Raw genomic sequence first — 26527 nt, forward strand, 5'->3', positions numbered from 1 at the left:
GGCTTTCTCCTTCGTCAGGTGACTCACCTGACGAAGGAGAAAGCCTCCGAAAGCTTGTGATTTTCAAATAAAACAGTTGGACTATAACCTGGTGTTGTAAGATTCCTTACATTTGTCGACCCCAGTCCATCACCGGCATCTCCACATCAAAATTATTTTCCAACCTCCTAGTCCAGCCAATTCCCTTTCCCCATCTTGTTCCTAAGCAGGCTAAATTCATCCACCCCTCTTTTTCAAGCTGCAGGAACACCTAGCCAGGAGAAGGGGAGCCAGATTTGTAGAGATAGGTATAATGTACAGCTTCTAATGTGTTTTGACCAATCTTTAATGTCTTGCAAAAGCCGTTGGCTTCTCACACAGGTGTCAAGCTGTTGCCAAAGGGCATTGTGGTTAAAGAGGTGCAGGAATCCCTGTAATGTGGAAGGCAGGAAGCCAGGGTAATTATTTTAGTGCTTGAAGTCAGAGATGCCTCTTCGCAAACTTCTTGCTGGCTCATGCCGTGTACACACAATTTCATGCTGCTCCATGCTATGTGGTAATAAGTAATGACAGTTGGACTCATTTTTGTGTGAAGCGCCTTCACTTGGATGATTTTCAGAGACATTTTCCATGAACATTAGTTTGTGATCATTCTAAATTTAGTCAGCCCTTGAGCTGGGACTTTCAACCCTATGTTCTATATTCTTTCAAATGAACAACATTCCTAAGTGAGGGTTTTTAAGGAGAAAAGTTTGGACTCCCCTCCCAGTACCTATGATTTTTTAAAAAAATTATTCCATGGGGTGGACGTGAGCAAAATTTGTGCAGCTGTTGTAACACCTGCAAGGGAGGACATGGTATAGGAAGTGAGCTAGAGATCACTTTGTTTTCTGTTGGCTAGCTGGTTCTGAGGTATACAGTGGCCAACGTGTGACTCACAAATCAGTGGAGCTCTAATATTACTCGAGCGTAACTCTGACCTTTCCGTATCATTGGCAGTGATGGAGGCCTTTGATTAGCCGGCCACAGCAGTCAAGTATGCTGCAGTCAGAGTGGGAAACACCATTTTTTGTAAAAACAATTATGTTGTGTTGAACGCAATCAGCACAAAGTGGATCAGTTAGCATTGTCCTTTAATGTAAAATCGTGAGGGGTAATCTTTCAACTTCGCACTCAGGACGAGGAACCTCGCACGCTGACCGTGCTTATTGGAAATTTAGGTATGTGCTGTACATGATTTTATGACCATTAAAACGGTCGGAAAATTGTGTGCAATATGCGTCAAACCTTCTGATTATACGGCCCATCGGGTGAGGCTCCTCACCCGGAGAACGAAGTTGGAATATTACCTGTTGGAGTTCAACTTTTGAGATCCACACCCCCAGCTGCCTTGTGTAAGCACATCTTGTTCAGTTTTAATGAGAGGCACAGAACACTGATTAGAATCAGACCTCTAGCTGGGATGATGCTGATGTGGTCATGATGCACATAATAGTTATCTGCTTGCATTTTCTGTGACACATGCAATGTACTTGCATTCTGTTATTGCACAGTTTGATTTTTTGGTCACACTAAAGTCTGGCACACACAGTCATGCATTGATCATACGAAGGTTCACATCCTTCAAGCTGCTACCGTTCCATCTGTTCCTGGGTTTCTGCAGAGTCTGCTTCCAATTTATTAAAGGGAGCCAAAACATCTCCAGTCCACAGACTGGTCTCTATTTAGGGGCACACCTGCCTGGCAACCTTATTATTGAAGAACTGCACTACTTGCATGTTCTTCATCCCTCCTTTTCCTTATCTACATGTGGACTCTCGGCAGTATCATCTACAAATGTAGGATCAGCTTCCGTATGTGCACTGTTGACATGCAGCTCTACCCCTCTTCCTCTACCCTTGATTCAACATCCACCACTGTGCTGTCTAACTGCTTGTCTGTCGTCAAGTCTTGGAAAAGCCAGAACTTTTTCCTGCTCAATATTTACAAGACCAAAGCCATCCTATTTATCTCTTACGAGGAGCTTTGCACCTCAGGTACTGAATCCATCACCGTCTCAAGCTGCTTCAGATTCAATTCAATGTGTGCAGTCTTAGCACTTGTTTGAATCTGAACAGCCCGCACAAAGTTCTATGCACCCATCACCCCTGTTCTCACCAACCTCCATTGGTTCCCTGCCCCCCTCATTGTATTGACTCAAATCCTTGTTTTCTAATGCCTCCTTGGCTTCATTCCACCCTACCTCTGTAGTCTTCTCCAGCCCAATATTTCATCTTACACCTTCCATGTTTCTAGTCTACCGTGCATCATTCGCCAATAGTCCCTTCAACCATTAGTGGCAGAGCCTTTGAGACTCCATATCCCTGCATTCTAGAATTTTCCTCCTAAACCTCTTGTTCTTGCTGAGTCTCCCTCTCCACTATCAGGAGCTTCATAGAACCATAGAAAAGATACAGCACAGAAGGGGGCCATTTGGCCCGTCGTGTCCGTGCCGGATCGAAGAACAATTAGGTGCCCATTCTAATCCCACCTTCCAGCACCCGGTCCGTAGCCCTGCAGCTTACAGCACTTTACGTGCAGGTCCAGGTACTTTTTAAAAGAGTTGAGGATCCTTGCCTCTACCAGCAATTCGGGCAGCGAATTCCATACACCCACCACCCTCTGGGTAAAAAGTTTTTCCTCATGTCCCCTCTAATCCTTCCTCTAGTTCTTGAACTCTCCACTAGGGGAAACAGGTACTTCCTGTCTACTCTATCTAGGCCCCTCATAATTTTGTACACCCGAATCAAGTCTCCCCTCAGCCTCCTCTGCTCCAAGATAAACAACCCCAGCCTATCCAATCTCTCCTCGTAGCTGCAATTTTCAAGCCGTGGCAACATTCTTGTAAATCTTCTCTGCGCTCTCTCCAGAGCAATTACGTCCTTCCTGTAATGTGGTGACCAGTACTGCGCACAATACTCCAGCTGTGGCCTTACCAGCGTTTTATACAGTTCCATCATTACATCCCTGCTTTTGTATTCTATACCTTGCCAGTAACAGAGAGCATTCCGTATGCCTTCTTCACAACCTTATCAGCCTGTACTGCCACCTTCAGGGACCTGTGCACATGCACTCCAAGGTGTCTCACTTCCTCTACCCCTCTCAATATATTCCCGTTTACTGCATATTCCCTTTTACTGTTTGCCCTCCCTAAGTGCATTACCTCACACTTCTCCGGGTTGAACTCCATTTGCCACTTTTCCGCCCACTCCACCAACTCATTGATGTTTTCTTGGAGTCTACAGCTATCCTCTTCACTATCAACAACATGGCCAATTTTTGTGTCGTCTGCAAATTTGCCAATCATGCCCCCTACATTCAAGTCCAAATCATTAATATATACCACAAACAGCAAGGGACCCAACACTGAGCCCTATGGCACACCACTGGAAACTGATTTCCATTAGCAAAGACATCCATCGACTTTTACCCTTTGTTTCCTGTTACTGAGCCAATTTTGGATCCAATTTGCCACATTTCCCTGTATCCCATGGGCTTTTACCTTTCTGACCAGTCTGCCATGTGGGACCTTGTCAAATACCTTACTAAAATCCATGTAGACAACATCCACTGCACTACCCTCGTCAATCTTCCTTGTCATTTCCTCAAAGAATTCAATCAGATTTGTAAGGCATGACCTTCCCTGATTAAACCATGCCTTTCCAAGTGACAGAATTAATACTGAGAGATAGGATAAACTAATAGTTGGCCACCACCGAGGTAAGACTGACCGGGCTATAATTGTTCGGCCTTTCCCTCGTATCCTTTTTAAACAATGGTACTACGTTTTCAGTCTTCCAATCCTCCGGTACCTCCCCTGTATCTCGTGAGGATTGGAAAATGATCCTCAGAGCATCCGCTATTTCCTACCTGGTTTCCTTCAATAGCCTAGGAATCAATCCATCTGGCCCTGGTGACCTATCAACTTTCAAGGATTTCAGTCCCTCTAGTACTTCCTCTCTCGTTATGTTTACCTTATCCAATATTTCACACCTCTCCTCTTTAACTACTACGTCCGGATCATCCCTTTCCTTTGTGAATACGGAGACAAAATATTAATTTAAAACCCTACCCACATCCTCTGCTTCTACACACAAGTTACCTTTATCATCCCTGATAGGTCCCACCTTTTCCTTAGCTATCCTCTTGTTCTTAATGTACTGATAAAAAATCTTTGGGTTTTCTTTAATCTTACTAGCTAATATTTTTTCACGCCCTCTCTTTGCTTTCCTTATTTCCTTTTTTACGTCATCCCTATACTTTCTATACTCCTCTGGGCTTTCTGCAGTATTTAGTTTTCTGCTTTCTCTTGCCCCTTATACTTCTGGACAACCAGAGGGCTCTAAATTTGACAGTGCTTGAGAGGACGTGTCTGCATTGTACCCGAAGAATTTCACTTTTTAGTGCCTCCCATTGGCTTGCCACTGATTTCTCCTCAAGTGGTTGTGTCCAGTTCACTTCTGCCAAATCACCTCTTAGTTCTGTAAAATTTGCCTTCCCCCAATTTAAAACGTTTACTCCTGATTTAACTCTGTCCTTTTCCATAATAATGCTAAAACTAACTGAATTGTGGTCACTATCCCCAATATGGTCACCCACTGTCACTTCACCCATTTGTCCATCTTCATTTCCCAGGACTAAACCTAGAATTGCATCCCCTCCTGTTGGGCTTGTCACGTATTGGCTAAAAACGTTCTCCTGGACACTGATCAAGAATTTTGCGCCCTCTGTGCTCCTCACACTGTTTGAATCCCAGTTGATGTTAGGGTAGTTGAAGTCCCCCTACTATTATTGCCCTCTTATTTCCTCAAGACCCATCCATTTGATCATGGCAATAGTCCTCCCCGCCCCACCCCACTTTCTTTCCTATTCCCTGTTGGTGTCTACCTCTCTTGTAAAGTGCCTTGGAATGTTTTGTTACATGAAAGGAGCTACATATTTAAATGTAAGATATTGTTCCCACCAGCTGCCAGAGCCGTACTGACTGGCATTGGGAATTAAGTCATGAAAGTTATTTTCAATTCTGAAGTGTAATCTTGGGGATTCATTTATAATTTTATATATGTGTATATTCATTCCATAAAACACAAATTAAGATTATAATTTCTGTGTTTCTGATTTGACATTTGTCTAATTTTCTGTAATTTTTCCCCACAGATTTAATTACCTGTTTGGACAAGGGGAGCCACTTTTCAGAGCCTGAATTCAGGTGAGGACTAGCTAAACTGATGGTAGAGGGATTTAGGTTTAGAATTTCTTTTATAAAAAAAGAATCATTTTAAAATTGCCAACAGGTTTGATTCAATTTTCTGTAATGTACTATATGATGTTAATCTGGACATTGGATTCTTTTTTATAGCATCCAGTTAGGTCAGCTACATTTTAACAGGGAAAACTGAGTTATATGAAAGATAAATAAGGTACAATCTATTATTGAAAAAAAAATTGACTGTTTACTGAATTACATGGAAACAGGCCATTTGGTTGGTGTTAATCTTCACATGAGCATTAGTCCTAATCTCATTTGCCTGCTCTGTTCCTGTATACCTTTTATTTCCCCTTTCCTTCACCTATCTAACCTATTTTTAAATGATGACATGTTCTCTGGTCCAATCTCTGGTAATGCATTCCACTATCTCACAACCCTCTATGTAAAACAAGTTTCTCCAGCTTTCTGTCCTATATCTCTTACATTTATTCTTATATCTATGTCCCCTCATTCTAGACCCCTCAATCTCTAGAGACTGTCTTTTTCTATCTGCTCTGTCCCATCACTTCATGATTTTAATCCTCTCTATCAAATTACTCCTTAATCTCCGCTGTCCTGCCGAAAAAAGCCCCAGTTTTTCAAGTCTTGTTTCTGAAGTTGCTGATGCGTCAGGCAGTGCAAGGTGTGTTCTGGTGCGATGTGCCACAGTGCAGTGAGACATGGGGGCACTTCTGAAGTTTGCCACCAAGTAAGTTTGTGGGGAGGGGAGGAGTTCAGTGAAAGTACAGGGCCGGAAGGGGAATTCATCCTTAGGTGCTCCGTCACACTACCCAGTAATGGTTCAAGAGCAGCACTGACTGACTAAGGGAGACCTAAGGACGGAGCATAAAACATGAACACAAAAATGGATAATATATTTCTTTTTTAAATTAACATGTGGACAGTGATACTGATTATGTTTATAGCCTTAATTTCAGTATCATTGTAAGTTCAGTGTCCAATTATCTTGTAATCATAAACCCATTTGTCGTCATTCATAGTGTATTGATACCCAAACTGCAAGGTGACAGTCTTGAAATGTATTTGCAGCTCAAATTCTAGTGAATTGGAGCCAGCATATCCATTGTTACTAAACAGATTACATTTGAAATAAACATGTAAGTAATAGTTTGATGTTGTACCACTCCCAGGCACATCAGTGAGCTGATCCTCTAGAGACGGGAGTGTTGTACAGAGTTACTGATTGCAGTCAGAGTGGAGGTAGTGGTGTTATAATTGGATTCAGTGGCCCTGGGTTAGGGAGGGGAAAAATCAGCTAGCTTTCCCACTCTTGATTGCAATCCAGTGACTGTAGGCATGGAACCATACCCCAGCAAGAGTCAGTATTGGCAAGAGGAAACATCTCGTAGATCTGCACTTTTTTTTTAAAAACTGACAATTGGAAAAAAAAACAACTTCTTCTAAAGACATTTGCTGACATAAACTGGTAGTACAATATTCCCCACTGAAATGTGGAATGGAAATAAGAGGGAAATTTTATCATGGCAATGCTTTAGGGTCCCATAAACTGGCCAGAGTAGAAGACCCTTTCTAGCCTTTGACCTTTTCTTTCTTAAAACTGTGTTGTGCAGGTTTACTGTTGGTTCACAGCCAATTGCTTTTTGTATACTTTTTGGGGAAATTTGTTGCATTTTTGACTTTTTTGGTTTGCTTGTTTTTTCACACCATAACATTTCAGAGAGCTTAAAACTCATTTGAAGCACCCTAAAGTGATACAACGAGCATTTCTCTGGAATTCATCTTTCCCTCGGGGAGCTTGAGGATGAGGAAGAGTTGCAGAGGAATGATCAGAGAGAGTCCACCTGACTTAAGGTGGGTTCCACAGACCTGTCATTACTTCTATAGACCCCCATCAGAGCTACTTGGGCATTTCAGAGAAGATTTGCCTTTGCCACCAGGACTTAGGAACATGGGAATTGCTGGATGAAAAAAGACCACGGTCCATCCACTTTGCTTCTACCATCCATGTAGTCACATAATATAATGATAATGGAGTTGTTGACTAATCATAGCAATCAAACTCTATCAATTAATCTACAACAGACCCAGACATGTGGCGAGGAAAACCCCAGTGGTGGAAAGCTTTGGGAACCAGGTCTAAAGTCACCTGATGCTCCCAAGCATGCTGCAATTATCACTTCACCAGGGAGGCATTTCTCCAGGTCAGAATTGTGCCCTCAGATCATGTCATCTTGTTATACAAGCAGAAAAATAATCTTGAGATGCTGTAAGTTGAAGGAGCACATGCACAGTGATAGATAGATATGTGCCCAATTTTTTTGCCAACACAATTGTCAGTATATAATCATTCAATTAGATAGTGTTACACTAACGTGAGGTGTGATGGCCTTGGAAGATGTGAGTGTGACAAAGCACTCTCCCAGGGCTCCCGCCAGCTTCTCTGGGATCGTCATGTTTCAGCACAGAAACAGGTTATTACATCTTCCAAGTCTTTGCTGGAGCTTTTCTCTACTCAAGCCACTCAATTTAATCCAACTGTTCTTCTCACCCCCGCCCCCATACCCTGTAATGCTTATCTTCTTCAAATAACTATCTAATTCCCTTTTAAAAAGATTATTTATTCTGCTGCAACAATGATTTGTGACAGTGAATTCCATATTCTAACCACCCTCTGCAAAAGGAATCTTTTTCTAATCTCCACTTTAATTCTTTTTGTGATTATCTTAAACATGTACCCTCTCATTGACCATCTCCTTAACACAGTAAGATAGTAGGTTATTCACTACCTGGTTTATATTTTACCTGTTTCTTATTTTCAGCAAGTACTGTCCTGCAGGATGCTTGACCCCTTTTGGTGACATCTCTGGAACTATCCCTCATGGCTACCGAGATGTAAGTAGAGAGAGAAAGTTGGCAAACCTATTAATGGGGATTAGCCATGTGAAATTCTCTAACCATAATGTACCATAATGCCTCTGCTGTGAAGTGGGGAAAGGATAGTGCATATCCATCCGTGCTCTGAGATCTGCAAATGATTTGGTGAATATTGAGAGAATATACACTTCACCCAGTGATTGTTGGTGATTTTTTATCCTGTGGTTCTGTTTGTACTAAATGTTGCTTTTCAAAAATGCATTTTAAAATCTGATGGGTAGCACAAATCTCACGAATATAACACTGCCCTCCACTCTATTTTGAAGGCCTTTCCCCCTTGTCCACATTGAGAAGGATAGAATGCACCATTGAGAATCGCAGTTACTGAGGATCAACGTTACAATTTGGGGATCCAACCCCTTCAGGGTGCACAGTCCCCTTCTTCACCTCCATCTAGGCCAGGATAAAAGGAAAGAAAGACGTCACAAAATCACAATGTCAATGAGGCAGGTTATTTGGTCCATTTTAGTTCATCCATCCAGAAAGACTACAGTCCCCCATTATGTCAGTTCCTTAATAATTTCAGGGTTTTGGTCACTTTGTGTGAGGAATAATTTCCTGACTCCGTCCTAAATTTGCTTTTTACTGGCTTGAACCTGTGTCTCTTTGTCCTACTCTCACAATGTAGTTTGCAGTTTCTGTTTTTTTGCCTCTGCTGTGAAGTGGGGAAAGGATAGTTGGTGCTCGGGCATGAAATCAGCCAAAGGATGGGTGGGTATTAAGGCCTGATGGCCTTTTCTTGTTGTGGATACACAAACATATACTTCTATAAGATCACCTCTTTATTGCCTCCTTCAAAGTCTGAAAAGTTCAAGTTTCTCCAATCTTTCCTTGTATCTCATACCTCCGACCTCTGACTGGGGCAGTCAGCCTCCTATCTCTTCCAGCACTTCAGTGTTTCTTTTGTATCACAGTGACGAGAACTAAAGGTATATAGTTATATACAATTTGAGCAAGACCTCTTCTGGCTTGCATTCTTCTATTTTGGCTAAATCGTTCCATTTTCTATTTGTGTTGTTGGCTACTGCTCTCTAGTAGTTGGATATGTTAAGGGTATTACATTTATATAATATTTTATCAGAAACATCCCGTATACTAAATTACAATGAAGTGGAGTGACTATTATGTTCCGCTATTTAAGTCCCTAGACCGAAGATCGGGCAGATTCCATTACGGGTGTGCGCTCCAACTCACCTGATTTCAGATATTTGCTGTGCCCAGGCGATCCAGTGTGCCAGAGTGCAGACCCAGGGAATCTCCCCTTTACTGTTTTCCACTGCTTGTAACACATGGAACTCTTTTTAGTTACCTTATCAATCATTGTTAAAAAATAGAGAAATGCTTTCACCCTCCAGCACCCACTCAGTTGTACAACCAGTACCGAAGGGCAACTAGAAATGGGCAGTGAATGTGACCTTGCCAGCATGTCTCACATCCCAAGAAGCATAAAATAAATTTGATCATTCATTCATTTGCTGTTTGTGGGATCTTGCTAAACGCAAAGGGGCTGCCATGTTTGCTTACATACAACAGTGATAGCACATCAACAGTAATTCATTGGCTGTGAAGTGTTTGGGGGGGGGTTTCTAAATATACAAGAGGTGTTTTTTAAATGTAATTTAATTCTTTGGTTTAGTTGGAGAACATAAGAAAGAGAGGTTTGTTTCATAGATTGGAACCTGACAATGGTAGAAAGGTTCATGTCGTGGGCTTTAAAATGGTTAAAAAGCAAGGCATTTAGTTAATGCAAACATTTAAACATTCAGTTCAAAATATTATTTAAGGTAGCAGAATTTAATGATATTTTAAAACGGACAAATTATTTGAGATTATTTAAGTTTTGTGAAGTGGTAACTTCTAAGGTCCTTTAAAGTCGTCCAGGATAAGGCCCTTTCCCTCAAACTTTCCTAATAAAAATTCTCCCCCCCCCCCCCCCCACCCATTTTTAATCTTTAAAACACTTGTAAGCTAAAACTGTTCCTTTTGAAAATTATACGTGGTGATGACTGGCCTCCTGCTCAGGACTTGCTCCCAGCAACGCCCACTGCTTATTGGAGCAGCAGGGGCTGTTGAGAGCCAAGTGTTAATGAACAAACATCAGCTCCTGGAAACAGCACACATTCGATGGCTGAGTTCAGCAGACCAGCCACTTCATGGGAAGACCAGATTTAGTGTTGTTATCATCAAATCCGTGGCTTTCTTTCCTATAGCATTATTTTCAAGGTTTTAGCAGTTATTCAGGACGCTGGAGCTGTTTTTTTCTATTGGTTTAGTTCGTAGTAGAGTCGCTGGGTCCTGACACACTGGTCTTGCGCTTCAGGTGGCAACCCCAAAGTAAGCTTGACAGTTTACTAAGGAAAGACTTATTTCTAGTGCATAGTGGCAGCTAACAGAGCTGGCATATGTTTGGTGCAATATGAAAGCAGCTTATGAACCTTCGAAGATCCTGACCCTCAGAAATCTCTTTCTGCAAGGTAGACATATTGGTTTTTATATTCTTCCAATTATTCTGATGCCAATCTATTTGAGGAGGCAGATGAAGAGTGGCGGAGAAAGCAGGCCTATTGCTTTGTGACCGATTCACCAGAAATGCTCAGATCCTGACAGATATGAGAGCATTAACATTGCCCGTGGGTGCTTCCACCCAGGCTATTTATATCATAGTGTGCTTTTTGAGAACAAAAGAAGTACTGTCAATAAATGTTGCTATACTCATGTTTAAATTTATCACAAATTTATACTGACTGCATTTACCAGAAATGTGTCTCAGCAAAATTAATTTTGCGTGAAAATGCTGGCAGCCTCAGGTTGCATGAAATATTCTTTGTGCTAATATTTCCTAATTTACAATATTTTTTATATTGTGGGATACATAACATCACGTAGGATCAGACATTACCTGCAAATGTCCTCGAACGTTCTATATGCTTCAGTACCAAAGAAATGTTCCAAGTTGCCAAAAGTTATGGGTGCAAGAGCAGTTGACACCAGCTGCTTTTACTGTGCTGTCCAATTGTTTCCTACTTTACAACAGTGACTACACTTCAAAAAATTACTTAATTGGCTGTAAAGTGCTTTGGGATGATGTCCTGAGGTTGCAAAAGGCACTATATAAATGCAAGTCTTTCTTTTCTTTTTCTTCTTAGCCAAAACAAGAGGGAATTCCCCTTTTATATCAGAATCATAGATTGAAGAAGATATTTAAATTGAAGTGTTTTTTTGTAATGGGAGGGTCTGGAGTGCAGTCTGTGCTATAGCAAGTTGAGATCACTCAGCTGCGAGTAAGACGGTGGGTATTCACTGCTGGAGATACTGGAATCACATTAGTCTTCAAGATCAACATGTCCAGATTTCTAGAGATGTGAGTTAACCGTCAGTGCTGGCTGTAAGGATTGTGGTGGCAGCCACAGTCCTGTCAGCTGGTGCCGAGCTTGGCAATTGCAATGTTTATTTAAGCTATGCAGAAGCATTCACTTCATGAGGCTTATCAGGTCTCGCCTCAGAGCTTACACAGAACCAGCTGGGTTCCAGCAATCTGCAGGCATGAGTCAGTGGAGCCGAGGGCATAAAATGCGCCCAGACACTGCACTCCTTGGCTTTTCAGAGTGCTTACTTCACACATTCCACACAACGGACACATCAGGCTGATTTCATTGAATACCAAGAGAGCACACAAAGGTTAATCAAATACCAAACCAGTATTGTCATTTCAATAATGTCTTTATTCAGAGGCTCTGTAGAGTACCTCCGCTGAATTCATTTAGTGGTGCTAATTCTTTAGGAATGAATCAAACAGAAACTAGCCAAACAATTCCTTTGGAAAACCATAAAAATTCCTAAAATCTTCAACAGTGACATGTAGTTAGTAAAATCAATTTACATTTCTGCCCTCCTGCATTGTGCTTGTCTATTTCTCTCCTTCTCTCCCACTCCCAATCCCACGAGTCCTTTCACCTCCTACATCTTCCTGCAGCTGCTGACTGGGTGAAGTCCCTGACTTTCATACAATTGCATTTCACTCTGCTCCTCAGCCAATGGAGAGTGCACTGCACTGGGAAATTTACTGCAGTTGAGGTGGTTGTTTTGAGTGTCGAACGTCTATTTAACTCTAAGTACTGACGTGCTGAGCTTGGTACAGTTCAAATAAGTTACTTGCATTTATATAATGCCGTATCATATTGAAGTGTTCAAACTGCTTTACATACAGTGAATTACTTTTTAAAGTGGAGTGACTGTTATAGAATCAGACAGCTATTCGGCCCATTGTGTCTGTGTCAGTTCTTTGAAACAGCTATCCAATTAGTCCCACTGCCCTGCCCTTTCGCCATAGTGCTGTGACTTACTCCTTTTCAAGTATTTATCCAATTCTCTTTTGAAAGTTACTATTGAATTTGCTTCCACCACCTTTTCATGCAGTTCCCCCCCCCACTGAGATATTTTGCCAATTATCTTAAATCTGTATCCTCTGGTTACCAACCCTCCTGCCAGTGGAAACAGTTTCTCCTGATCTGCGCTATCAAAACCCTTCATAATTTTGAACACCTCTATTAAATCTCCCCTTAACCTTCTCTGCTGTAAGGAGAATAATCCCATCTTCTCTAGTCTCTCCACATAAGTGAAGTCCCTCATCCCTGGTACCATTCTGGTACATCTCAGCTGTACCCTCTTCAAGGCCTTTGCATCCTTCCCAGAGTGTGGTGCCTGGAATTGGACACAATATTCTAGCTGAAGCCTAATCAGTGATTTATAAAGGTTCACCATAATTTCCTTGCTTTTGTACTCTATGCCTCTTAATAAAGCCCAGGATCCCATATGTTTTTTTAACAGGCGTATCAACTTGTCCTGCCACCTTCAAAGATTTTTGTATGTGCACCCCCAGGTCTCTCTCTGTTCCTGCATCCCCTTTAAAATTATACCATTTAATTTATATTATGTACGAATATTTAAGTTATGTTGGTAGTTATTCGGGGGTTGTGCTCCCTTAGCCAGTGACAGAGTTGTCAATAAGAGACAATGCGGGGGGGATTTTAACCCCCAACCCCCCCATGACTGGAGGAAACTGGGTAGGATGGTGGGGGGTTACATTGAAGTGGGGGACTTACCCACTGCCTTCCCGCCCGATCTGGCCAACTGCAAGGACACCCACCCAAAGCCGGCAGGGTCCTTCCATCTTACCATGAGGATTGGGCTCGGATGACGTTGTCAGGACCCGACTTCAATATTGGCCTGAGTGGGGGAGCAGTCCTGCCGAGAGCCACAAGAGGCCCAGGGAAGTTTAATCTTTTAAAGGTTTCCTTGTGGGCCAGGAGGAGAAGGATCGATTTTCCTGGCCGCACAAGGAAACCTTGGGCAGCCCCTGTCCCTGGCTTCCACCCTCGACCGCAATCGGTACCCACCCACTTACCTTACTGCCGGGAACCGTTCAGTCAGTCCTCGGCAGTGGCCTCCTGCCATCTGAACTGTCACTCCCTCCTGCCGGCCAGGCAGTAATTCCCACCAGGTTCAGGTGGAAGTTCGATCTTCGTTACGGAACTGAGGCCCATGAGCTAAAATCTCTCCAGCCTCAGGCAATGCCGGCTTGCGAACCCCCAACGTACCTATCCCGCCTCCCGTTTAAATCGACCCCAGTGGGGTAGAATCTTGGCAGAGGTTCTCCCAGCCGTCTGCCGTAAATTTTGGAGAAATTATGTAAATAGCTGTTTGTAAAAATTTCTCTGGGGTTTCCGCATACGTTCCACCAAAGTTATGGTGGACAATCAGGAGAACCCCAGCGGAAATTCGACTCCAATGTCTTCTGGATCTTTCTCTATGAATGCCTAGTTATTACATTCTTTCTTGTTGGTCACAACACACACAGGGGCCCCGATTTTTACTCTGTGCTTCATTTAAATCCCACCGGCCAACTTTCCACCATTTTCTCTTTCATCTAGGTCCTTCTCAACAGCCAAAGACACCTCAGAGGAGGAGGATCCTTGGGAGCATCACTCCCAAGCACAGAGATTAGCACCCCGGCTGGGTTAGAGAGTGAGTTAGAGGGGTCTGAATACGGCGAAGCACCCAGCACTAGTAAGCATCAGCAGGTACTGGTGGCAGGGACAACCCACGAGACAGCTCACCGGAGGACGAGGTTGTCTTTCAGCTTTGCTGAGCAAGTCAGAGATGCGCATCCTACTACCTTGTACGCATCCTAAACTTCCTTCGCCCCACCGTTGGCGACTGTACCTTCAGGTGTCTAGGGTCTAAGCTCCAGCATTCCCTCCTTAAGCCACTCCACCTCTCTGTTCCTTTAAAACCCTCCTTAAAACTTTGCTTTAACCAAACCTTTAGTCAGTCCCCCTCCTTTGGCTCGGTGTCAATTTTTGTCTGATTATTATGCTGTGTAGCATGCAGCGCCTTGGAACGTTTTCTTATGGTACAGGTGTAATGTAAAAGTTGTCGTTGTTGAGTACGGTGAAAAATAATCGGAAAGAAGCAATGAACAACCTCAAAGCACTACAACACACAAATCCCACCTATTTGGGTTCCTGCAGCTGAGTGCTAATTTAAATCCAGCTTCCATTCAGCTCAATCAGTTTGTAAAACCCTTCCCTTTGTAAAGCAAAGTTTTACTTAGCAGGTTACTGCTATGTGGGACTTCTAACTCGCCCAGTTAAAACCGTGTTGGGGTCCTAATTACATCATAGGACCCCTATTTGCATTTATTAATGAGGCACTCGCCGGTTTCCATCAGAGTCAGCTCCTGTGTTAAAGTGGCGGCTAGCAGAAACAAGGCAGTAAGTCGGTTTTTGCTATTTTAACTGCTCACCTGCCCCTTTCCACCGGAGCCCATGTTTTCTCTGTACTAGTTGAACTGTTTTGTAAAAACTATCTAACTAAATACTTGCAAGGACAATTTTAAATTATATCTTTTGATTATATATAGGATGCATAATGTTCTATTGGAGTAAATTGAAAAATGTGGGGCTCTTGCAACATTTTTGTGGGGAGACAAATCAGAAACATTTTAGACTGGAGCTGACTAACTCAGCAGAATTGTGAGGATATCAGGCAACAAACACCAAATACAGCAGAACAGCTGAATCGAGTGCTTCCACACTGAAGGATGGGCTAGTTGATAGTGGGAAATATAATAGTGTGCATTCCAAATTCTAGCGTTACTCACTCCTGTCTGATGCTCGTTTGTACCAAATGCGGTCTCTTATAAGATAAATGTGATGACACAGTGACTGGTATTGTTCAGTCTAGTGATATGTGGTCAGACTCCTTCACATGCAGCATTCCTAGCAGAAACAGCCTGTTTCAAACCCCTGGTAGGACGCAGTGCAGTCATTCAACTTCCAGTTTGATAGTGTTACTACAGACTCTGCCTTGTGAATATCTGTAGAATATGCACCGTAGCTCACATTTTTCAACATTGCTGTTAGTGTTCTTGCCCAATTTCAGGTGATGTTGGTCACAGTAGCGCTGCTCTGGAATAGGCAGACTGGAAGGTAGAAACTCCCAACGGGCAAATTTCATGTAAGAGCGCTTAACGTGCTTGTACTACATTCCTGTGTGGGCTGTCAACTTATTTAAAATAAATAGGTTAGCACCTTCACCAAAATAATACTGGCCAGAATTTGGTGCAGGCGCGCTGAACATTTGTACCAAGTGATAGTGGATTGGAAAATCTACCCTGTGCATCTTTGTCATTTAAGCCTAGAAATGACTGTAATGAACATTTAATACACTTGTATGATATTCCCCTTACCTGCTCTTTTAATGGAATTTAAAATAAACTGCATAATGCCTGATTTAAAATAGTGGATGGAGGAATGTCATGCAAATGCATTGTTTTTTGTCTGCATTAACAGTCATTTCAAGGCTTGAATTAAGAGAATATAAGGAAGTGAAGCCATCTTCTTTCTCATCTGGCTTCTTCTGAAAATACTGTGAATCCATTGATCCTTGGTTAATGCTCATAGAAACTGGCCCGTGTAGCGTTGCTGTGAGCCCCTTGTCCCTGTCCCAGCCCCAACAGTGAGGTTGACTGGTTCCTTGTACATGCTGTACATAGAGAACCACAAAGTCAGCATATTCATATGTAAACAGAATTTAAAAGATCTCAAAGTGCAAAGGACAATTAGTTGAGTGTTTTTCTTCCTCTAGCCCCTCACACTAGGTTAGACAGTGATCTCTCAATCCTAGGAGTTCATACGCAAACAGTAGCTTGAAACAGTAATTGCAGCAATTTCAAGAACCAGTAATGTATCCTTTCAAAGGTCCAGCCATTTTGCAGCCAGTGCAGATTGTCTCTGTCAAACTATCAAGATTTCACAAAATACTGCAGATGCCGGAAATCTGAAATAAAAAACAGAAAACATCAGCAGGTCAGGCAGCATCTGTGGAAAGGATAAGAGTCGATGCTTTTAGTGCTGTTCTATCTGTAATATCTTATAGTTCTGAGGAAGGGTTTATACCTTCACTTCCTTGTATTCTTTTAATTCAAGCCTAGAAATGACTGTTAATGCAGACAAAAATTGATGCATTTGCAAACAGAGTGTTTCCAGTATTTTCTGTTTCAGAGTTTCACTGTTGGGTTTGTCTTGAGATATTTTCATTGACTGGATCGTAAATCTGAGCAAAAATGAACCGAGTCCTCTGAGAAATTTGTGGTAAATTACATTCTGATGTATAATGCTGAATAGTTTCACTGATTCCTTTAAATAAACTTGTGCTTGCCTAAAAACTGAAAAAATAATATTGCAACCTATTGGAATGGAATGTGTTTTTTTTAGTTTGATTCTCTTAATCTTTAATGGTTTATTTTCATAATTGACCCATCACAAGTATGAACAACATGATACTTTTTTTTATTCCAGTTGCACGTACCCATAAACCATTCTGGAGTTTTTCCCTAAATATGCATAAATTAGAAGCTCTGCTGCCACCTCCTACCATCCAGTGCAAGTGCAGTTGTTGTGGTGTTTTGAGGCACTCTACGTAGCTGCTAAGTCAGGGAACAGCTAAAACCTGCCTCAACAGTGGCAGGAAGGTTAGAGTGATACGGAGCTATGGGGCTAGAAACTCGAGGATTTGGATGGAGGTAGGCACATATGTAATCTGCTTATGGGCCACACACATTCAGTCAATTATTTATTTATCTTTGTCAGTGACATCCCATTTAGGTGTGAAAGCTTATTTTCAATGAGTTCCAGTCCTAGGGCAGTTAATGGCTTGGCATGAAGCAGGAAAGAAAACATATGCAGCACATATTAAAATGAAACAGATGTTTGTAGAAAGTCTAAGCGAAGCTGGGGAACAAGACCTAAAGGAGGAAGAGTGGTGAGAGGCATAGAGCCAGATCCTAAAACCACCACCTACAGCAAAATACACAAAGGCCAACTCAAGATCATGCATCCAACTTACCACACAAGCTCTGCAAATTCCATCCCTCCATACCAGATGGAGCTGTGGCCAGGAGGGCACTTTCCCTACAACCAGCCATTATAGATAGCAGGCCAAGAGATAAGAACATAAGAAATAGGAGCAGGAGTAGGCCAATCGGCCCCTCGAGCCTGCTCCGCCATTCAATAAGATCATGGTTGACCTGATCCTAATCTCAAATCTAAATTCATGTCCAATTTCCTGCCCGCTCCCCGTAACCCCTAATTCCCTTTATTTCTAGGAAACTGTCGATTTCTGTTTTAAATTTATTTAATGATGTAGCTTCCACAGCTTCCTGGGGCAGCAAATTCCACAGACCTACTACCCTCTGATGTTTCTCTCTCTCTCTCTGTTTTGTGTTCTGGCCGTTTGTGTATTCGGTGGTCCTGTAGGTAACATCACTCTGTCTGAACACTTTGATTGCCTTGACAACGGGCAGTTGGAAAGATTATCTGTAATCACCAGGTATTGTTCTCTGACTATAAATGCGATAACCTTCCATGGAATCCCACATTCGCTCACCTGACGAAGGAGAAAGCCTCCGAAAGCTTGTGATTTTCAAATAAAACAGTTGGACTATAACCTGGTGTTGTAAGATTCCTTACAAGAATATTTAGGAACAGGAAAAGATCATTGGGCCCATCATGCTTGAGGGAAGAATTTCCATGGAGTTCTCCCAATCTCTTGTCATGGCTTCAGCGGAAGATTTGGTAGAAACCCTGGAGAAACAATGTAAATGGCCACTTTTAGCCATTTATGCTATTTTTCTAAGGTTCCACCAAAGTTACAGTGGGAAATTGGAAGAATCCCTGTGAAAATTCCAGGTGCTAGTCCTCCTGATTGATCTCTGCTCCACTTACATGTCATCTTATCGTATCCCTCAATCACTTTTCTTTCAAGAATTCTAACTAGTTCTCAAAAATCTTCCCTGGTAACATATTCCACAAATCTGTTATCTTTTGTGTTTTTAAAAAAGAGTTTGATTTCCTTTCTTATTCCTGAATCCCCAATCTTTAACCGATTTCCCTGGTATTTGAACTCTTGGTCTTCACCATGGTGAACAATTTGTCTGGATCAACTTTGTTTAAGTAAAACAAGCAATGAATTTAACAGAAAGTGAAAACAGACATGGGTTCAGGTCTCTAAACTGTTGTATGAATCTATAATGAGTTAGTGTTCATGGTGAATGTTGACTGTCATCTCTTTTCCAGTCCTCATTGCTGTGTATGGCTGGTGTTCATGCTGGTGTAGTGTCAAATTATCTGGGTGGCCGGATCAATGTTGTCATCAGTAAAGGCATTCCATATTATGAAAGCACTCTTGCAAATAATGTCTCCTCAAAAATGTAAGTATAATAATTGAGAGAAAATATTTAATGCTCTACTTTTTGCTTATAAAATTGAGGTGTAACATTCACAAGAATACAAATAGGGGATGAAGTGAACTGTGTTTGTGTGAGTAAAAGTATAATTTTAGCCTCTTATCCTAGTTTTCTCTTCTTCCTCCTTGGTGGGCAATAGATATCTTGCAGCTGAAAAGACAGAGCAGGCCCTACTATCACTGCTGCACCACAACAGCTGTTGGCAGTTGTGCAAGGTCAGCTCAGTGAAGGTTCTCCATTTAATTTGCTAATTCTTTCCAATAGTCTTTGTGAAGGGTGGGGGTTGCAGGGAGGAATTAATCCTCTGCCTGATAACCTCACTGCAGCAGCATTGCTGAAACTGGGAGCTCAGAAAGCAGAAATAAAAAGAAAAAAAAATGTGAATGTTCGACATCTGAATAAAAATGGAAAGTGCTGGAGATGTATATCAGTTGATCAGCATCTGAAGGATTTGGATATGACCCTTCATCAAAACTAAAAGCTCAGTGGAGTAATGGCTTTAGTACTCAAGTAAAAGTGATAATTCTTCCCTTCCTGGACCCCATGCCAGGTGACATTGTAAATGGTTACCTTTCCTCAGGCATTGTCCCCCTCCCTTTTCAAAATCACCATCAACACCCTTCTCAAAAAACCTACCCTTAATCTCTCTATCCTTACAAACTATTGCATTGTCTCCATAGCCCAATTCCTGACAAATTCTTGAATGTGTTGTCACCTCTGAAATCCGTGCCCATATCTCCCACAAGGCCTTATTTGAATCCCTCCAATCAGGTTTCCATCCTTCCCACCGCACCAAAATGGTCCTCGAACAATTTTCTCTGTGATTATGACTCTCGTATATTTTCCCTCCTAAATCCTTCTGCCGCCATTGACATGGTCAACCACATTCTCCTCCTCCAACACCTCTCCTCTGTTATCCAGCTCCATGGCACTACTTTTGCATTGTTATCTATCCAGTCATAGCCAGAGCGCCTCTACCAGTGACTTCTCTTCCCGCCCTTGCCGATAACTACTGTCTGGAAAGAGCTCAATGGAGCTTGTGCTTGTTGATAACACAATAACCTCTGTCCAATGCCAGGCCAGCAAGAAGTAATTTCCTTTATCTGTATAATTCCTGAGGTACATAACAGTCTGGAGTCATTAGTACTCTTCCCTGTTGGTATCTTCCATGACAATGAGACCAAATCCACAGTGATCCCATCAAAAGGAATGGGATCGTTTTAAACACAGCTTGATCAACATTCAGTAGCTCATGTCTGAATGTTTAAAATGGACATGTGTATAGTTAATTCTGAGAAATTCTATTTTACAGTGATGTGTAATTTAATCTTATCAGTCTCTTTAATTTTACAGTGGACCTTTATCAGCTAGTCTGTTTACATTCAAGACCAGTGGTGAGTATCCAATCAAAGAAGCCAACTTTGATTTTTTTTAAGATGTAGCCTTAAGTCACGTTCTTAAGTGTGGAGCTTCTCTCAGTGTAAACGTTGCAGCCATTTAGAAACTAGCGCTTGTGCCTTTTGCTAAAGACCAATATTTCCTGTTGTCATACTCCACCAGCTCCTCCCTCCAACATATATATATATTTTTTATATATATCTATATTTACAAATGTAATTTTCCCATTTTTCTTCTGTCCACTCCAGAAGCCTGTAATTCATGCTGGGTACAGTTCCTCACCCACCTCACCCAAGTGGCCATCATACATGTATAGTCCTCGACAATGTGTATCAGGAACCAATCTGATATCACAGCCCAGCCCGACCCTGCCCTCACTAATTGTCCACATACCTTCATTTTCCAACAGAGGTCATTGAGTATGATTAGTTGGAATCTGACAAACTTTTCTTTCACACTCTACAGCACTGGAACACAGAGGCCAATTACAGTGCCCTGACTGCTGCCCCAGCTGAGATCAGCTGATTCAGAACATTGGTCATATCTGAAAGCTTCCAAGTCTTTATGGGTCAGTACCAGATCAAATGGTGCGTTTACTCACAGAGCTGACAGGGGAGCCAATTTTTCCTTTATTTCCCCGCCAACTTTTCAACTCCATGTACCTTTTACCTGGGAGGGGAGAACAGCTGCTGGCACTGTATCATCAACTGACAGGATTGGAGTGGAATGTAAATGTATTTAAGGAAACTGGAAGGTTGATTCGTTGTTGGGAATTCTCACCTCACCTCAATTCAAATCGTAGTCCTCTTTCACCATGTTACAGACAATTTGGAATTAAAGAGGTTCCAGAAAATAAACACACCTGGAAGACATTTAACATTTCTGAGGTGTCTGTGTCCAGTGGCCATTTGAAGGATCAGTTTAAATGGGATGATATGGGAGAGGACGTTGTGATTTTAACTGAGAAGACGTGGCAGATTTTCTTAGAACCAGAGTATTTCCTTCTCTCTAGCCTCTAACCAGAATGTTGTCTCGTTTAAGTGAAATGCTGTCCAACCAGGTAACAGCTTACCTAGTAGCACAGCTAAGTAACAGGTAACCCTGGGACTAAGCTGTCATCATCTGATATGAAAGTAGGCTACTGATAAGTCCTGCTTTTTAAAAAAAATTTGTTTGGCTGCTTGTGTATTTTCTCTATCTCTAGTCTTTGTGTGCACATGGCAACTTACAGTCTGATGATTTCAGATGTTTGCTATGTGGCCTGTAGGTTGCTATGGGACACTGGGAATGGAGTCTGGTATCATTGGAGACAGCCAGATCAATGCATCTTCAGTTCTGCAGTGGCAGGACCCTTCAGGAAAGTTTCACATCTGGGGTCCAGAAAAGGCTCGTCTGAAAAAACCTGGCTCACCCTGGGCCGCATTTCGCACTGATGAAACCCAGTGGCTACGAATAGACTTGAAGAAGGAGAAGAGAATAACAGGTAACTTAACAGTAATAGTCTTATGGGCACAGATCGATTTTATGTGCAGATCTATAAGAAGTTTCAGACTTGGCGTCCTGAGGATGAAAACCTTGTGCAACATTCTTCAGTTATTCCATCTGGTGGCCCATAACATTTAATCCCAGTATGAAGAGCCTGACTACAACATGTAACATCTGGATTCCAGTTCTTTTACATCTTATTGGTGTTAAAGCTATTTTCTGGAGGAGGAAAGATAAGACTGGATTTTCCAATCATGTAGAGTTCTGTCACCCCAGATCTTCATCCACTTTGCAGCAGGTACAATTTCCCATGAGAGTGAAATGCCAACAGTGGCCATATCTGTCTCAAATAGGTGAGAGCTTAATTTAAATATTAATATTGGGGCAGGGACATTCTGCATACCATTGCCCAACATTTTGGGGTGCAGGACGTCAATTTGAAATAGTGCGTATATGAAATGGGCATGCCCAGTTGACTAGGCACTAAGCTCTGGAATTCCCTCCCTAAACCTCTCCGCCTGTTTACATCTCTTCTCCTTTAAGATGTTCCTTAAAACCTACCTCTTTGACCAAGCTTTTGGTCACCTGTCCTAATACCTCCTTTTGTGGCTAATGTCAAATTTTGTTTGATAACGCTCCTCTGAAGTGCCTTGGGACAGTTTCATCTGTTTTACTGCATTAAAGGCGCTATATAAATGTAAGTTGTTGTTGGGTTGCTAGGAAATAAGCTGTTAGCAGTAGTTGAATTAAAGGGCAGAGTAATTAAATAGATTCTACAGTTTTAATGCCATTTCTTGAGCCTTTTTTGTTTCAGTTGTTCTATTTCTCCCCCCTCCCCCAACACTAATGGGGTTTCCTAATGGGAATCTCTCTAATTGGGGAGCTTGAAAGAGGAGGAGGAGGACCGACAGAGGAATGCCAGGCAGGTCTGGCTACCAGTATCCATATACGCACATCTTTACACCAATAGATGTGAATTTATCTTGCTTTGACAGATGGTTAGTGCATTTGGAGGCTTCCCTTCCCAAAGAAAGCTGGGCTAGCAGATGGCCACTAAAATATATGAAAGCTTGACTAATTGTAATGTTTGATGCTTTCTTAGAAGCACACACATCACAGTAAATTATAATTTGAGGTGCGATGCATGAAAGATGGCATGCCAGGGTGATCAACAGTCAGTGCACCCTAATTACTCACACCTAACAATATGACACCATCCGTATCTGTAGACCTGGCACACCTACCCTGAGGAACTGTTTTCTCAGAGTCTTGGTCAGCAGAGAGGCAGATGCAGAGCTACCATGCAGCAGAGAGCTGCCATGTAGACTAACAGTAGCCATCACTATGGCCTAAAAGTTGGCTTCACCTCCTTGCAGAAATGATGCACTGATGACCTGTGGAGATGGTGCTGTGAGTGACGCAGAGCGCAACCCTCCTCATAAACTACTTCATGCAGCAGTACCTGCACTTCAGCAGTGATCAAACTGATCAAATGCTGGGCTGCACTGTCACTTACCTGCAGACCCATGCCTGCGCCTTGGGTTTCCTACCCTTCAATTTTGCCAGTCTCTTCTTACTCCCCACCTCCTTTGGCCTTGTCAAAGGCTGCTAATGGGCAGTGAGCGCTCAAATTTCTAATTTGTATTGCTGGCAAGTGAAGCTGCCTGCCGCCAGTGCAGACTTGTAAAATTACTCAAGTGTCATCTGTGGCTGAGTTGGTAGCACTTTCGCCTCTGAGTCAGAAGGTCGCGGGTTCAAGCCCCACTCCACAGACTTGAGCACATAATCCAGGCTGGCACTTCAGTGCAGTACTAAGGGAGTGCTGCACTGTTGGAGGTGTCGTCTTTCGGATGAGAGGTTAAACCGAGGCTCCATCTGTCCTTTCAGGTGGACGTAAAAAATCCTGTGGCACTATTTCGAAGAAGAGCAGGGGAGTTCTCCCCGGTGTCCTGTTCAATATTTATCCCTCCACCAACATCACTAATACAGATTATCTGATCGTTACCTCATTGCTGTTTGTGGGAGCTTGCTGTGCGCAAATTGGCTGCCGCGATTCCTACATTACAAAAGTACTTCATTGATTGTAAAACGCTTTGGGATGTTCTGAGGTCGTCAAAGGCGCTATATAAATGCAAATTGTTCCTTCTTTCTTTCTTTTACTCTCTTAATTTTGAGCCAAAAGTTTATAGAGCAAATTCAGCATGGCTGCAGTCTAGGAGTGGAACTTCACTAATGCAGGACTGAGAATTGGGACTGTAGTGTTAAAGTCCTATTTCCAACTTGCCACCTAAACTTATTCATTTATCTCATTTGCTTTTTGTGGGACCTTGCTGTGTGCAAATTGACTGCTGTATTTACCCTCAAAACAGCAGTGACTCAACCTCAAAAAAAAGTATTTCATTGACTGTAAAGGAATGTCCTGAGGATGTAAAAGGCACAGTTTAAATGCAGATTCCTTCTTTCCCTTTCTAGCTAAAGTACTGGAACACATTATTGTTTTGCAACTATGTTTTTTGCCTCTCACGCTCCCTATCTGAAGCTTTCCAATCAAACATCCACCCTGCCTACAGCACCGAAACCACACTGGTCAAAATCACCAATGACCTCTCGTGGCTATAATTGCAGCTCACTCTCCTTCCTCACCCTCTCTGCTGCCTTCGGCACTGTCGATCACTCCATCCTCCTCTCTCATCTCTCCTCCACAGTCCACCTCCTGGTTCCACATCTTCCTGTTACAAGGTAGACATTACATTGTTCAAATAATTTATCCTCCTGTACACATACCTTTGGTGTACTGCAGAGATCCATCCTTAGCCCCCTCTTCATTATTTACATGCTGCCTGTTGATAATGTAATCCAGAAGCATGAGGTCACACTTTCTCTTATATGCTGATGATACCTGGCTCAACCTCGCCACCTCTTCCATCAAATTTATGGCTGTTGTCACTGTTTCCAACTGCCTATCAGATATTAAGGACTGGATGAACCAAAACTTGCTCTAGCTTAAAGTCGACCAAATCAAAGAACCCTCTTTAGCACCTGCAGACATCTACTTGCCTCCAGCTTAGAATCCATTTCCCTCCCCAACTTCCACATCAGCCTTAGTCTATAGATGTAGGGCCTTGGCATATTGCTTGATCCCCTTCCGACGCCACATTTTATGTCACCAAAACTGCTTCCTTTCATGTCTACTACATTGCCCACTACTGTCTCAACTTCTCCCCCTCTACTGTCAAAACCCTAATTACACTTTTTTCACCTCATGGCTGGACTTCTCTAATGATCTCTTGGATAGCCTCCCCGTTTGACTTGTAGTTTATTAATAATACATTCAGAATGTCTTGGCCCATGTCCTTACCCACACTAAGGCCCACATCCCCATCATCTGTGTCCTCACCAAGCTCCACTGGCTTTCCGTGTTCCAGAGAACTGACTTGGTAAGACACTCATCCTCACCTTCAAACCCCTCCACAGCCTTGCCTCTCCCTACTTCCATGATCTCCTGCACCCACCCTCCATTCCTCCAAAATCAGCCTACTTCTCATTCCCTTTGCCACCTGCCCTGCCTTCAAATACCTCCTTAAGCCTTTGTCTTTGACTGTGCTACTGCCTCTCCTAGTCTTCTTCCTATTTGGTATCCACTTTGTAAAGTCTTTGGGATGGCTCTCTGTACTTAATAAACGCTGTGAAAATGCAAGTTGTTGTTTAGATAGTGCTATTGGCTCTGTAGAATTTCATCTTTTAAACCTGAAAGCAAACTGAGGCCTTTCAATTTGACATTTTCAATGTACTTAGAATTTGGAGCAGACAAGTTTAACTGTCACTCATGCATGCACTTTCTGTACACCACTGTGGTATGAGTCTATGTAGTAGGTATATATGACTGCCACAAACAGGATTATAGTTGGCACACGTTGGTGACAAAGTGATCAACTGAACAACTTGCATCAACATAGAAAAACATACCAAGGCCCTTCATAGAGGCTTAAGGAAACAAGTAGATGCTGAGAAAAGAAGTGATTAGAAAGGGTGACCAAAATCCTGGTCAAAGAGGTGGGTTTTAAGGAGGTCTTTAAAGAGCGAGATTGAGAGGTAGAGGGGTTTAGGTCTGAATTCCAGAACATGGGCCTAGGTGACTGAAGATATGAAAGAAAGACTTTCATTTATATAGCGCCTTTCACGACCTCGAGACATCCCAAAGCACTTTACAGCCAATGAAATACTTTTGAAGTGTAGTCACTGTTGTAATGGCCCCCAATGGTGAGGAGGAGGGGGTTTTAGTAAACTAGGCATATCGACCACCTGAAAACACTGGTATATTGCCTGGGATATATACTTAATATCAAGCCTTGATCTGACTGTAGGTGTTTATAGAATATTATTGTATACATGAGGATCAGACTTTTCTAAATCACTTTACAAACTGCATCATTGAACCGCATCAGTCTCTGAGCAACACCACATTGGCTGTGACCAAAGAGGCAATTTGTTAAACAGTAGCCATTTCTGGTATGCAATGCAACTATTAAAGGAGCTGATGTTTGCCTGAAATTCAAGAAGTTAAAATGACATGCAGGTTTTTGTTTTCAATTATTTTTTCTTGAATACTTATCATATGCACAAAGGGATGAGTCTGGTACTAATATCTATTACTT

The 26527-nt window shown here is 42.3% G+C and overlaps 1 protein-coding gene across 1 annotated transcript in view; it reads left to right on the forward strand.

Moving 5' to 3' along the window:
- dcbld2 (discoidin, CUB and LCCL domain containing 2) overlaps positions 1-26527 on the forward strand; it is a 109100-nt gene that overhangs the window by 63567 nt on the left and 19006 nt on the right. Inside the window, exons 4-8 of the mRNA XM_067993122.1 lie at positions 5176-5227; positions 8068-8140; positions 18820-18953; positions 20343-20383; positions 21655-21870. Coding sequence (XP_067849223.1) covers positions 5176-5227; positions 8068-8140; positions 18820-18953; positions 20343-20383; positions 21655-21870 — 516 coding nt within the window. The remainder of the gene's footprint in view (positions 1-5175; positions 5228-8067; positions 8141-18819; positions 18954-20342; positions 20384-21654; positions 21871-26527) is intronic.

This window comes from Heptranchias perlo, chromosome 11 (assembly GCF_035084215.1).
Source record: "Heptranchias perlo isolate sHepPer1 chromosome 11, sHepPer1.hap1, whole genome shotgun sequence".
Lineage (NCBI taxonomy): Eukaryota > Metazoa > Chordata > Chondrichthyes > Hexanchiformes > Hexanchidae > Heptranchias > Heptranchias perlo.